Source organism: Pseudophryne corroboree, chromosome 7, assembly GCF_028390025.1.
Source record: "Pseudophryne corroboree isolate aPseCor3 chromosome 7, aPseCor3.hap2, whole genome shotgun sequence".
NCBI classification, from domain to species: Eukaryota; Metazoa; Chordata; class Amphibia; order Anura; family Myobatrachidae; genus Pseudophryne; species Pseudophryne corroboree.
This window is the reverse complement of record NC_086450.1, coordinates 47,501,119-47,514,537: the sequence shown is the minus strand read 5'-3', so window position 1 is coordinate 47,514,537 and position 13,419 is coordinate 47,501,119. Positions and strand designations below refer to the sequence as shown.

Sequence of the window (13,419 nt, the reverse complement as noted above, 5' to 3'; positions counted from 1 at the left end):
GACCAGAAGACGCCACTGTCACCCGCGGGGGAGCGCAAATAGTGCGCCGTACAATATGTGATTTGTGACGTCATCTATAGCTGAGTGATATTACAATTCTTTATTCTTAACTCCTTTTACACCATGGCTTCTGTACCTGTGTCCTTTATACCGCACCCCTGAATCATATACTGATGTATATACTTATCTCTTCACATTACCCACTTGCCAGTTGCATTATATGGGAAAGAAAGGCACCATTGCTATCCGTTTAGGCACTGGTGCTATCCATGTATGGTGACTGCATCCTTGACAATAACTGTTGTCTGTAACTACTGTTTTATGTTTCCTTGCACGACAGGGTATGATGTACCTGGAGGAACGGCGATTGGTGCACAGGGACCTCGCAGCCCGGAATGTTCTGGTAAAGTCTCCCAACCATGTGAAGATTACAGACTTTGGACTGGCACGTCTACTAGAAGGAGATGAAAAGGAATACAACGCTGATGGCGGCAAAGTAAGCAGCTCTTAGTATCTCGCCATTTCATGTTCTGAGCACGGTTAAATTGCTTTAAGTAGCGCTGCAGCTGTGGCAGGATCCTGACATAGGGGCAAATTCAGAACCGCACAGCGGGCAATCAGGTCTGAACTGCGCATGCATATGAACTGCAATGCATAGGCGCGACAGGCCACAGCAACAGAGATCGCCGGTCAGCGATGGGATTGTGCTAAAATTCCGAACGCCCCGGCGATCGCATGGAGATTGAAAGGAAGAGGGCATTTGTGGGTGGCAACTGACCGTTTTTAAGGAGTGTCCGGAAAAACGCAGGAGGGACCAGGCGTTTGGAGGGAGAGATTCTGACGTCTGCCTCGGCCCCGATCATTGCAGCAGCAGAGTTAGTGATGCGCTGTGCAGAGACTTCACAAACTTATGTGTGTGCAGTTCTGCTACGAATGCAATCGCACACCTGCACACATCCAGGCGGCGACAACCTGATTGCAGGGATGCAAAAAACGCACCCTAGCGCTCAGGTCTGAATTACCCCCATAGTGACAGTAAACCAATCGGATATACTGCACCTCTCTCACTCTCACGATCTCTCTACTGTACATATATATATAATTATATATATATATATATATATTTATTTATTTATTTTTACCATACTATCCCTTTATACTGGATGATTTACACACTGATGATTTACACAGGTTCTGTGGCTGATTAAAACCAGGTAATTTGCAGCCTTGAATTTAGCCAGCCACTGAGCATGTGCAATTTATTTGTGTCCCAGATTAAAATGATTTTATGGCAAGCCTATCTATATACAATGTACATACCTCACTATGGGGGTCATTCCGAGTTGATCGCTCGCTAGCTGTTTTTAGCAGCCGTGCAAACGCTAAGCCGCCGCCCTCTGGGAGTGTATCTTAGCTTAGCAGAAGTGCGAACGAAAGGATCGCAGAGCGGCTACAAAAATAAATTGTGCAGTTTCAGAGTAGCTTCAGACCTACTCAGCGCTTGCGATCACTTCAGACTGTTCATTTCCGGATTTGAAGTCACAAACACGCCCTGCGTTCGGCCAGCCACGCCTGCATTATTCCTGGCACGCATGCGTTTTTTCAAACACTCCCTGAAAAAGGTCAGTTGACACCCAGAAACGCCCTCTTCCTGTCAATCACTCTGCGGCCAGCAGTGCGACAGAAAAGCTTCGCTAGACCTTGTGTAAAACTGCATCGGCCATTGTGAAAGTACTTCGCGAGTGCGCATTGCGCTGCATACGCATGCGCAGAAGTGCCGTTTTTTTTGCTTCATCGCTGTGCAGCGAACATTTTCTACTAGCGATCAACTCGGAATGACAATCTATATGTAACCAATTTAGCATTTTTTTTAAATAAATAGTTTTCATTTATTAAGCCAAGTATAACTCTAGGTACATATAGTAATAGACAGCAGTCATCTGTAAATGAAGACCCAGGGACAGATGTAATAGCCCGCGATTAGCGGGAGCCGGTACAATTGTGGTGAGATAGTCTCTAGACTTAAAGCAGCAGCTAGTTTAAAAGCAAAACCAACCTGCTTTTGCCTCTAAACTAATTGCTGCTTTAAACTGAATGAGTATCTTCAAATCTCAGGCCCCCACAAATCACAGGCCCCCTATAGTGCGAAAGGAGTAAAAAAAAGCCAAAGGAAGCAATATCAACTGTACACATTAAACTTTGAAACTAGGACAAGGTGACACTTGTGACATTTCTCTAACTATTATAAAAGAACCTGAAAGTATGAATTTCTTTCACAAAGGGACTCTCCACCTCTAGAATGTTAGCTTTTGCGAGCAGGGCACTCTCTCCCTTCGCAGTCCCTACCTAATTATGCAATCTTCGGATTATAATTATGTTATTACAGGAATTCCCCATTTAGTGTTATTATAATTTGTTCCTGAAAACTCAAGCGCAAAGAGAAACAGCGCTAAACGAAAATGGATTTCCCCCAAGAATCAATAGAAATTAATTTGTTCCCATGGTCCCCCAGGAGCTCTCAGTCAGCGGGCAATAAAGAGGGTTACGCACAATGCGCTGAGTCGCCTCCACAAACGTAATGTCTAACTTGCTTTGCAAAGAGGTAGGGAAATCTACAAAAGCATAAGCTCCAACCTCCCCTCCCATTTAGAAACATCCCTTTGATTAAATAAAACTGTTCCGTTTATCCCTATTAATTAGTTTAGCCTCTTTTATAGCTCAGGCTAATTAGAGATTGGCCAATATCTTCAGTCCATTCCATAGAAATGTCCCATAGTCCTGACGTTACAGTCCTGGCTCTGTCTTATAATGGAAAAACAGATGGTAGAGCTCTGGCACTTGTTGAAGGCCTGGGGATGGAAGTGTGGTGCATGATATATTAATGGTGTATTTGTTTTTACTTTAAAAGCAAGTTGGAGGGGTAGAGGCGAATTAAGGGGTCAGGCCGCCCTTGGGCACACTATGATTGACCTCCCTGCATAGCTGCAGAGCTGCTCAGCAGTAGTACAGGCGGCACAGTATAAACAGACATCATAATAGTGTCACTATTTGCTGGGGCTCAGTCCCCTGGTCCTGAAGCTGAAGCTTTCCGCCAGACAGCAACTAGGCAAGTAGCCCCGCCTCTCCGGCACCTCCTACAGGAAAATCACAGCCTACAAATCCCCCTTCCACCGCTGGTGCTACATGGAAAAAAGGATTAGCAGCTCTGAAGTGGGGCACGGGCAACTCGCTGTGCCGCCCCCAAAATCTGGAGCCCCTAGGCATATGCCTTACATGCCTAGTGGGAAATCTGCCATTGTGTAGTGGAGATGGAACTGTGCAATGGCGATATGCGGGTGTAAGATGGGCACCATTAAGTGTAGGATGGTGCAACAATACTGATGTGGTGCAAAATTCAAGGCCCTTTGCATAGCGGAAAATGCTCCAGAAAGTGACCGCCTCCTTCCTATTGTCCAACCCTTTATTTTACTTCAATAATCTTGCTGTGTAAACTAGAATCATCTTTACTGCACTCCTCTGCCAATCAGGGTGCACAACTGCTTACTTGGTACTTTGCAAAGAAAACCTTCACTCCGCCCAGAATCTCCCGTCCGCCGGTGCAGGTTGTAGGTACTCCACAAATCTGCGCTCAGCAACGGAAATCTAGACACACTAGATCAAATGAAGCTGCACAGCGCCCCCTACTGTAGGCTGTACTGTATTTATTTCAACCAATCCGCTGATTTTGAGAAAAAGGACCTGTATGTGCAGCGTTCAGCCATTGCACTTATGAGGGATCATGACTCCTTGGATGACTTATTTGATAACTTGCATAGACTTACTGTAACCTTACTATGTCTTCCTATATTCAGATGCCAGTTAAGTGGATGGCCCTGGAGTGCATTCACTACCGGAAGTTCACCCATCAGAGCGATGTCTGGAGTTATGGCAAGTGTTATGTTCCCTGAATTTCCTTTATGGCACATGTGGTCATATCTGCTAGGCAGCACAATGTAAAGTAGAATATTTCGTCTAACATAAGGTGAATGGTAGATTTAAGAATACAAAAGAAATATTCAATAGATGTCAATTATTTGCATAATTGGAGGTATTGACACTAGTACTTGTTCAGCGGCACAGTGGCACAGTAGTTAGCATTTCTGACTCACCCTGCCCATGCCATGGCATTTCTTCCAATGAGTGCACTATATGTGTAGACTTTGATGTCCTCCCCCATGTTTATGTGGGTTTTGTTTTGCGTGTTTCCCCCTGCAGTCCACACTTAACTTTGTACATAAGTCAACTTAGTGGTACCGATTCAGTGGTCCATTCATGAAGCAGTGAAAAAGTGTGGAGAAGTGAGCCAGTGGAGAAGTTGCCCATGGCAACCAATCAGCTGCTACGAATAATTTCATAGAATGCACTTTATAAATGTTACCTCAACACTGATTGGTTGCCATGGGCAACTTCTCCACTGGCTCACTTCTCCGCTATTTTAACTGCTTCATGAATAGACCCCTCAGTTACCTGCGATGCAGGCGGTATGCCCTTGGGAGAGTGTGTGAACACTGGCACCCAACATTGCCCCTACATGGGGCACTTAACCATGAACCCCTATAGGGGTGCACTACTAATAATGCATAATGTTAGGCTATCATATGTACGGGCGATGTACTACAATCTGATTGGTTGCTATGAGCAACTTCACTGGTCCATTTCTCCACTACTTAGAAGATTAGGAGGGAGATGTACTAAGCCTTAAAAAGTGACACGTTTCACAGTGATAACGTACCAGACAATCAGCTCCTAACTGCCATGTTACAGGCTGGGTTTGAACAATGACAGTTAGGAGCTGATTGACTAGTACTTTATCACCGTGAAATTTATCACTTTTCAAGGCTTAGTACATCTGGCCCTTGATATGTTTCATCAGACTGATATACAGTAAAGCTATGCATAGACAGTTGGTGCTACAGTATACAAATAGAAGGTAATAATAATATGCTAGTAGTCTATGGGAAGCCTTATCCACCAACTGGCAAGGGAGTCACAGAACCTCATCATACACACTCCGTTAGTGTAGGTTGTTATTATTATAATTAATGAGAGGTATAAGCTGCCAGCACTGAGATTTCCTTAGTGTGTCTGTCTGTACTGAAGTGTTTGTCTTGCAGGAGTAACTATATGGGAGCTGATGACGTTTGGTGGAAAGCCTTACGATGGTATTCCAACACGAGAAATCCCTGATATTCTGGAGAAAGGGGAGAGACTTCCTCAGCCTCCCGTCTGCACCATTGATGTCTATATGGTCATGGTGAAGTGTAAGTGGCAGTCAGTAAATGGACATACGTATGTATTACAGTATATGATGTATAGGTATCACATGAAACATATGTAGAGCAAATATTATAGAGCGTTATATTGTATTTTTTTTATTCGGTAGAACTGATTTTTAAGCTCTTTGGAAATGGGCCCTTTTCTGTTGTATTCTGAACATAATGTTACAACTAGCAAAATATGCCATGTATAGTATAAGGCAATGGTTCCCAAACTGGGTGGCACGGCACCCTTGGGGATGCCACAGGGCATATGCAAGAGTGCCATGGGTTGATGGTCCAGTAAGAAAACCAACATCTGGTTCTAGGTAGACTGTAACAACCCTGCACAGCGATTTCCCCCTCCCTTGTAGGCGGCGACTACCTGATCGCAGGGATGCAGAAAACGCACCCTAGCGATCAGGTCTGAATTAGGCCCAATGTGCACTGCAAGTGGGGCAGATGTAACATGCGCAGAGAGTGTTAGATTTGGGTCTGTTATATTGTTTCTGTGCAGGGTAAATACTGGCTGCTTTATTTGTACACTGCAATTTAGATTTCAGTTTGAACACACCCCGCCCAAATCTAACTCTCTCTGCACATGTTACATCTGCCCCACCCGCAGTGCACATGGTTTTGCCCATTAGAGAAAAATTTTGCTGCTGCGATCAGGTCTGAATTAGGCCCAGTATTAGTAAGCTCCTGCAATTAATTATTTACTTTTTGTTTTACTTCTTTTTGGTTTTCTGAGCTCTCTTGGTAACTGCTGCCTGGCTAGCAGATCTCACACATGTACTGTCTCCTAAAGCAGTGTTATTGATTAGGAGCACATGCCCGCTCTCACTTATTTCTCATTACAGTAATCTTCCTTACAAGCATCTGTGCTAATAGTGCTCAGTCTGCGATTTCAATTTGCGTGGGGAGAAATAGGTGTTAACGAACCTCACTTCCTACACCTCCATCAGATTTTCTGACAGTTCACTCAGAGCATAAGGAGGAAAGACATGTCTCTGCAATATGGAATTAAATATGTCAATACATTCCGCTGATATCAGGGAGAGCTAGACAGTATTTCATTGGAAAAAGCGTAATTTACGTAGTTTGGAGACTTGGCGGAAGAGTAGCACCATTGAGGCTTAAGTTACGGAAGAACACCTGTGATGTCAGGAGAAGGTTTATGGCCTGAGCCAGTGTATCTTATGAAATGTGCCTCGTGCCTCACAAACATAGTTTTTACCTAGTAAATTCCCACATCTAGGAGATAGGTGCATTTAAGGAAGAATCACCATTAATAAAAAATGTTTTCCTGTGTTTACTTATCCACCAATCTTTTTGGATCATTGACTACTCACAAAGTAGTACTCGTATAATAATTATACTAAATCTTTTTTTAGAATTGGGTTAAACAATATACTGTACTCTGGAGTTTATCTTAACTTGGATACACACTGTAAGATTATTTGTCCAATCTTTCTGCTTGGAGCGAAAATCTGGTCATTTGGGGGGCAAATGACAATCGTCCATTTGCTCCCAAAAGCCGGAAAAAGGGCAATAATGGTCATTCGGATAAATTGGTTAAATCAAATGGATTTAAGGAATTAGTCTGAACGTCCATTTTTGTCTGTCTTCCAGTGGTTGGGAGCAGATGATCAATTGTCATTTGTTCCCATACATTACCAGATTTTCCACAAAGATTGGACAGATAATCTAATAGTGTTTAACCAGCTTTACCCATGAAGCCACTTGGTTAGGATAACGTGTATGGAACCCTCTTCCGGCTGGTACTCTGTGGCTCATATTCATTTTTGCACGATGTGCAGCCACAATGGTTGATGACCCACACCGCGGTAGAATACGATTCCCCTAACAACCCCTATTTTCCTGCGCACCTCTATTGCGTCCAAGAAAGTATTGTCGATGTTGGTGACTGTGAAATGCCAACGCTCCAACGGCACGTCACTGACACTGCCTACGTGAAGTAGTCGGATTGTCTACAAACTACATGTGGACATGACAATGCCAACATAATAATGACGACACAGACGTAATGTTACTCTAAGCATTTTAACTATGTTGGCGATATAACTTTAAACATGATGCTTTCTCGTTATGTTTAAAGTTATGCTGCCGACACGGTTACGGTGCCTTAGCCAACGCTACAACCATGGTGGCATTATGACAATGGCATTCTCCTGCCCACATATACTGTAATTTGTTGACATACTGGCTGTCGCCAACCTTATATATTCTTTGCCTGATAATTCATTTGCACCCTAAGGGACAATGTGCCACCGTTATGGGATGCCAAGTATCAGTATACCATTATGTTGCCATGCCCATAGAATATATTTTATATCTGATAATTAAGGAAAAACAATAAACAGATTGTGGCGCCTCCATAGGGATCCTCCTTCTGCGTACCGTCATTATTTAATTTGTACAATGGGGCTAATTCAGACCCGATCTCTAGGCTGCGTTTTTGTACAGTGGGCGATCAGGTCTGAACTGCGCATGCCTATGCACCACAATGCGCAGTTGCGTTGCACGGGTACAAAGCGGATCGCCGCTCAGCGATGGGTTTGTGCGAAGGATCCGTTCGCACGGGCAATCACAAGGTGATTGACAGGAAGAAGGCGTTTGTGGGTGTCAACTGACCGTTTTAGCACATCTACGATCAAGTCTGAATTACCCCCTTAGTGCTGTGTGTCTGCAAATACAGAGGTGCAGCAATCCCATGTAAGCGAGGTAATGCGTATGTGTCTCGCATTGCAATTAGACAGCAGCGAGTCACTTATTTCTTGAAGTGTGTCTCTCCAGTCCATTCTTCTCATTACTAGCAATATCTCCCTGGAGCCTCTGGATTCATTTAAGTGCGATTAACCGCTCCCTCCCTGAGCGACGTCCCTTTTCCCTATCTGGTTTATCCTGAAAGGCCACTGCATAACAGCAACACAAACCTGTGAAGATGAATGAGCCTGTTATTAATAGGAGACTTTGGGCCCATGGTGTGTTCATGACGAGAATGCAAAGACTCGCAATGCCCCCTGCTGACACAAGCAGAATCCATTTAGCATATTTATGTTTGCAGAAAACAATTGCACCAACAAAATAGTTATCTCGTATCGCATTTGGGAGCGCAGTGCGTTATTGGTCTATCCAGCAGCGAGACAAAAGCGGCCGTTCTACATGGAAAGTTTCATCGCTTATATTTTGTGCTGAAATGTAGAATGTGGGGCGTTAACGCGTTAATATGATCCAGACCTGTATCATTTAAAATATAAGGTGTAGTGTTACATATGGGTAAATTAGGCTGCTACGTGTGTCAGCATTATTATTTTGCATGTGCATAATTGAGTCGGCACAAATGCGGCAGCTTTTCCGTCCGTCCAAGGATGTCTGCTTACTATATTATGCTAATGAGAGAATCTGCTTTTGTACAGTACAAATCCGTGCGTTCCCAAGTGGAAGCCTATCCTGCCTCCTGTACTTACTGTACGTCAGACCCATGCCGGATGCTAAAAGATCCATCTAAAACAGACGTCCCATTTTCGTCTGTGTGCTGCAAAATGTGCGCAGAAGTCATCCATGAACTGCCGTTTGCGGGTACCTGATCCGGCACACACGCAGGAGCTGATTTCTTTCTCTGGTGCATGCGCAGTGTGGCTGGAGTCTGCTAAATCTGTGCACATTATGACTTGCATGCGACTGTGGACGCAAGAGCAATGGGCTCCGTAGGCTTCCAAACGCAGTCACATGGATATTTAGTAAATAAGGATTCCTGCATACTGTAAGCAGTCATCCATGGCATTACGGTAAAGCAGCCACAGATGCAGAAAGTCCTCATAATCACCACCGTTATGGTCAGCCATAAATCATAAGTATAAAATTTTTATTTTTTTATCCCCCCCCCCCCTCAAAAAAAAAAAATTATGCTTTTATACACACCCACACAGCACTGACCACACCCACACTGCACTGGTCACACCCATATGGCAATGGCAACACCACACTGCACTGGTCACACCCATGAAACACTGACCACACCCACACTGCATTGATCACACCCACTCAACACTGACCACACCCACATTGCACTGGCCACAGCCACACAACACTGACCACACCCACACTGCACTAGTCACATCGACGCAACACTGACCACACCCACACGGCACTGGCCACACCAACTCAACACTGACCACACCCACATTGCACAGGCCACACCCACACAACACTGGTTACACTTCCTCTGCTTCTCAAAATAGGCCCTTGAGCATATTCAACCCCGAGCCCATGTGGTCCTGTAAATAAAACTATTCACCTTCTGTTCACCTTCTGTTACAATGTTCATACAGTATTTTTATGAAATTTTAGTATCTTGTGTTGTAGTCATGTTACCAAACTATACTGTGACTTGTGTAGAATTTAAGAACATTCGAGGCTTCAGGTTAAAAATGGGGACGTTTTTGGCAATAGAGATCCAGCCTGTTTTGCATAATTCAGCCAGCCCACCTGACACTAAAGCGCCACCGGAGATTAATCCATAGATAAAAGTCAGTTAGTTTAATGAACACGATGCTGCGTTCTGCTCAGTGCCCAGACGCACAGCTATAACGAGCTAGTCTGTGTGCACAAGAGTTAAATCCCTGTGAGTTACAGTGCAAATACTTTGAAATGCTTTGTACTTTATCTTCTGAGTGTAAGCACAGAAAGGACACACACCAGTAAACAGGGGGCTTGGGAGAAAGGGAAAGAGGGAGGCAGGGACATGATATATATGGTGTCTGTAAGGCTTTGTTCTGCAGAGAGACACGTATTTCACCTTGGCACACATAACTAACTTCTCCTCTGCCAGGGGGCCCGGGAATACATTGCAAAATGACTTTACCCTTCTCCTGATATCCTGGTGGCGCTGTCGCTTTCTGCACCTTTGGGATTGTATCTTATTTTGCTGCCGTATGAGATGACAACACGTTCCTTTATCAAGCCTTCCGGCCTGCCCTGACAGCCGAAACACTACTGATATGACTGGCATGTGCGTTATAGTGCGCTGCATTGGCATTTGTCTGTGACAAGGTTTTATTTGTAGCGTGCTATTATTTTGCATGAACGGTGTATATGGTAGTGTGCGGGTCTGCATTGGCTGCAGATATCCAAATGCACAAAATCCTGTATTATTATTTGTCTTGCTAAATCTAATTGATAGGGCAATATGGCATACGGCACAAGACGCCCGGTGCGTACCGTCTTTTTCTTTACATTTTGGGCAGTATTCGCATTGCAGACGCAGCAAAACACTGTGTATTAGAGACTATGGGCTACAATTTTAAGTGCACAGGAATTTGTTTTAAACATGTATAGTACAAATGCAGACGAAGCACAGCGGAACTTGGTGTGAGAAGAATCCGCGCCAGACTCTTTTGAATACAGATGTACAGATGCAGCAAAGCATTTTTGTCATTTGCAGTTGTTTTAGTTATGCAAATAGGCAATGCTGGATTTCCCATTAGGCACATGAGGCACGTGCCTAGGGGTGCCTGTAGCTGGAGGGGTGGGGGGGGGGGGGGGGGGGGGGGCAGAGTCTTTCAAGAATCCCGGGGGATGGAGGTAGGGGGTGTCTAATAATATTTGTGCCTTGTGTCTGACCCCCTAAATCCACCCCCGCAAATAGCACGCACATTTTTAATGAAAAAGACGCTCGGCGCAGCCTGGTGTGCCGATATGGGCTGTTTGATGCGGCTGAAGCCACGGTTTATCTGTACGCTATAAACTAACCCAACAGAAGCCGTTATATAGGCTGGGATATATGGTGTTATAGTTTTATTTTTTTATTATTACAGTTCAGTTTCTGTAACCCATTGTTATTGGCTGAGGACCCTCTTTCCCTTCAATCTTGTCGCCCTGAGCTAGCGAGCTGTCATAGGATGGAGGGAGCTGGAGTAATGTCTCTCCCAGCATCAGACTCCTGTGTAACAGGGTCATTCCTCTCCTCCAACACAGCGCTGCTTAATGTGCTTATTTCTGCTGGACAAATCGCAGATTGATTTTACCATTGTTTATGAGTTTAAAAAAAACATGTATTTGGGATTAGTTATATTTTCTATTAGCATCTGTCAGTGTTGAGTTCAGCCTCTGAATTTCGTCTTTACCCGGAGCAATAATCCCAACGCTTCTCCTCCTTCTTCAAGGTTGGATGATCGATGCTGACAGTCGCCCCAAATTTAAAGAGCTGGCTGCAGAATTCTCCAGGATGGCGAGAGACCCTCAGCGATACCTTGTCATACAGGTACAGCATGCTACGTACAGTGTCAGGTATACTGTAGTACTGTTAGGTGTACTGTAGTACTGAGTAATTCTTATTTAAGATGTCATCATAACTGTATACCGTATGCACGGATGGTGTAATGGTTAGCATTACTCCCTCACAGTGCTGAGGTCATGGGTTTGATTCCCACCATGGCCCTAACTTTTTAGAGTTTGTATTTTCTCCCCGTGCTTGCGTGGGTTTCCTCCGGGTACTCCGGTTTCCTCCCACAGTCCAAAAATATACTGTTAGTATGTGTGCACATGTGTTTAGTATGGGTGTGGTATGGAAGGTCGACAGTAACTAGGTCCACAGGGATTCTAGGTCGACATGGGTTCTAGGTCAACATGTTCTAGGTCAAAAGGTTGACATGAGTTTTTTTTAGTGTTTTTTTGGTGTCGTTTTCTCCGTACAGTGACCGGGAACCCCAATTAGTGCACCGTGTCCCCTCGCATGGATCATTTTGCTCGCCATGCTTCGGGCAAGGTGCCTCGCTCTGCTACCGCTGCGCTCGGCACAGGTTACTATTCCCAATTGTAGTCCACGTGGTCGTTGAGTATGAAAACAGTAAAAAATTGTGAAAAACTCATGTCGACCTTTTGGCCTAGAACATGTTGACCTAGAGACCCTGTCGACCTAGTTACTGTCGTCCAGTAGTGGTCGACCTAGACATTGTCGACCTAAGTGTGGTTGACCATGAGACCGGATACCGTTTAGTATAGACAAAATGGGCCAAATGGTTCTTATCTGCCGTCAAATTCTGTTTCTATGTAGTAGTAAACAGTCTTTAAGTTCTTTTAGAATTTCAGCCACTTCTCACGCAGTTCTCTTTTTTGCATGTTGTAAATATAATAGCAAACATTTAACCGCTTGCTGCACGTTCCATCAAGTATGTTGCCTCATTTTTTAATATGGTGCCTAATTCAGAGTTGGACTTACTGTAGCTATACGCTTCCACACCTTTGCAATTCACAGAAACAGATGCGCCAGGCATACAGGTGTTGTGATGCACTATGTGTACAAAAGATGGATTAAAAAAACACAATGCACAATTCATACACATTACAGTAAGTGGGCAAAGAGTGTAGATAATAAGTCACTTGGAGACTGTTAAAAGCAAATCGAACAAGAAGCAAATTTAAATGATCTTTTTTTTTCAAAAAGTCCACACTAGTAAAAAGCCCACACTAGTAAATAGCCCACACTAGTAAAAAGTCCACACTAGTAAGTCCACACTAGTAAAAAGCCCACACTAGTAAAAAGCCCACACTAGTAAAAAGTCCACACTAGTAAAAAGTCCACACTAGTAAAAAGCCCACACTAGTAAAAAGTCCACACTAGTAAAAAGCCCACACTAGTAAAAAGTCCACACTAGTAAAAAGCCCACACTAGTAAATAGCCCACTCTAGTAAAAAGTCCACACTAGTAAATAGCCCACACTAGTAAAAAGTCCACACTAGTAAAAAGTCCACACTGTATAAGTCCACACTAGTAAATAGCCTACACTAGTAAGTCCACACTAGTAAAAAGTCCACACTGTATAAGTCCACACTAGTAAATAGCCTACACTAGTAAATAGCCCACACTAGTAAGTCCACACTAGTAAGTCCACATTAGTAAAAAGTCCACACTAGTAAGTTCACACTAGTAAGTCCACACTAGAAAGTCCACATTAGTAAAAAGCCCACACTAGTAAGTCCACACTAGAAAGTCCACATTAGTAAAAAATCCACACTAGTAAGTCCACACTAGTAAAAAGTCCACACTAATAAGTCCACACTAGTAAATAGCCCACACTAGTACGTCCACTCTAGTAAATAG

General features: G+C 43.9%; 1 protein-coding gene across 3 annotated transcripts in view; it reads left to right on the top strand.

The window, feature by feature from the left end:
* Nucleotides 1-13,419, top strand: part of ERBB4 (erb-b2 receptor tyrosine kinase 4) — a 1,260,323-nt gene that overhangs the window by 1,179,922 nt on the left and 66,982 nt on the right. For all 3 annotated transcript variants that reach the window (XM_063933142.1, XM_063933143.1, XM_063933141.1), the window contains exons 21-24: nucleotides 341-496; nucleotides 3,852-3,927; nucleotides 5,154-5,300; nucleotides 11,483-11,580. In XM_063933142.1, the coding sequence (XP_063789212.1) occupies nucleotides 341-496; nucleotides 3,852-3,927; nucleotides 5,154-5,300; nucleotides 11,483-11,580 (477 nt within the window). The remainder of the gene's footprint in view (nucleotides 1-340; nucleotides 497-3,851; nucleotides 3,928-5,153; nucleotides 5,301-11,482; nucleotides 11,581-13,419) is intronic.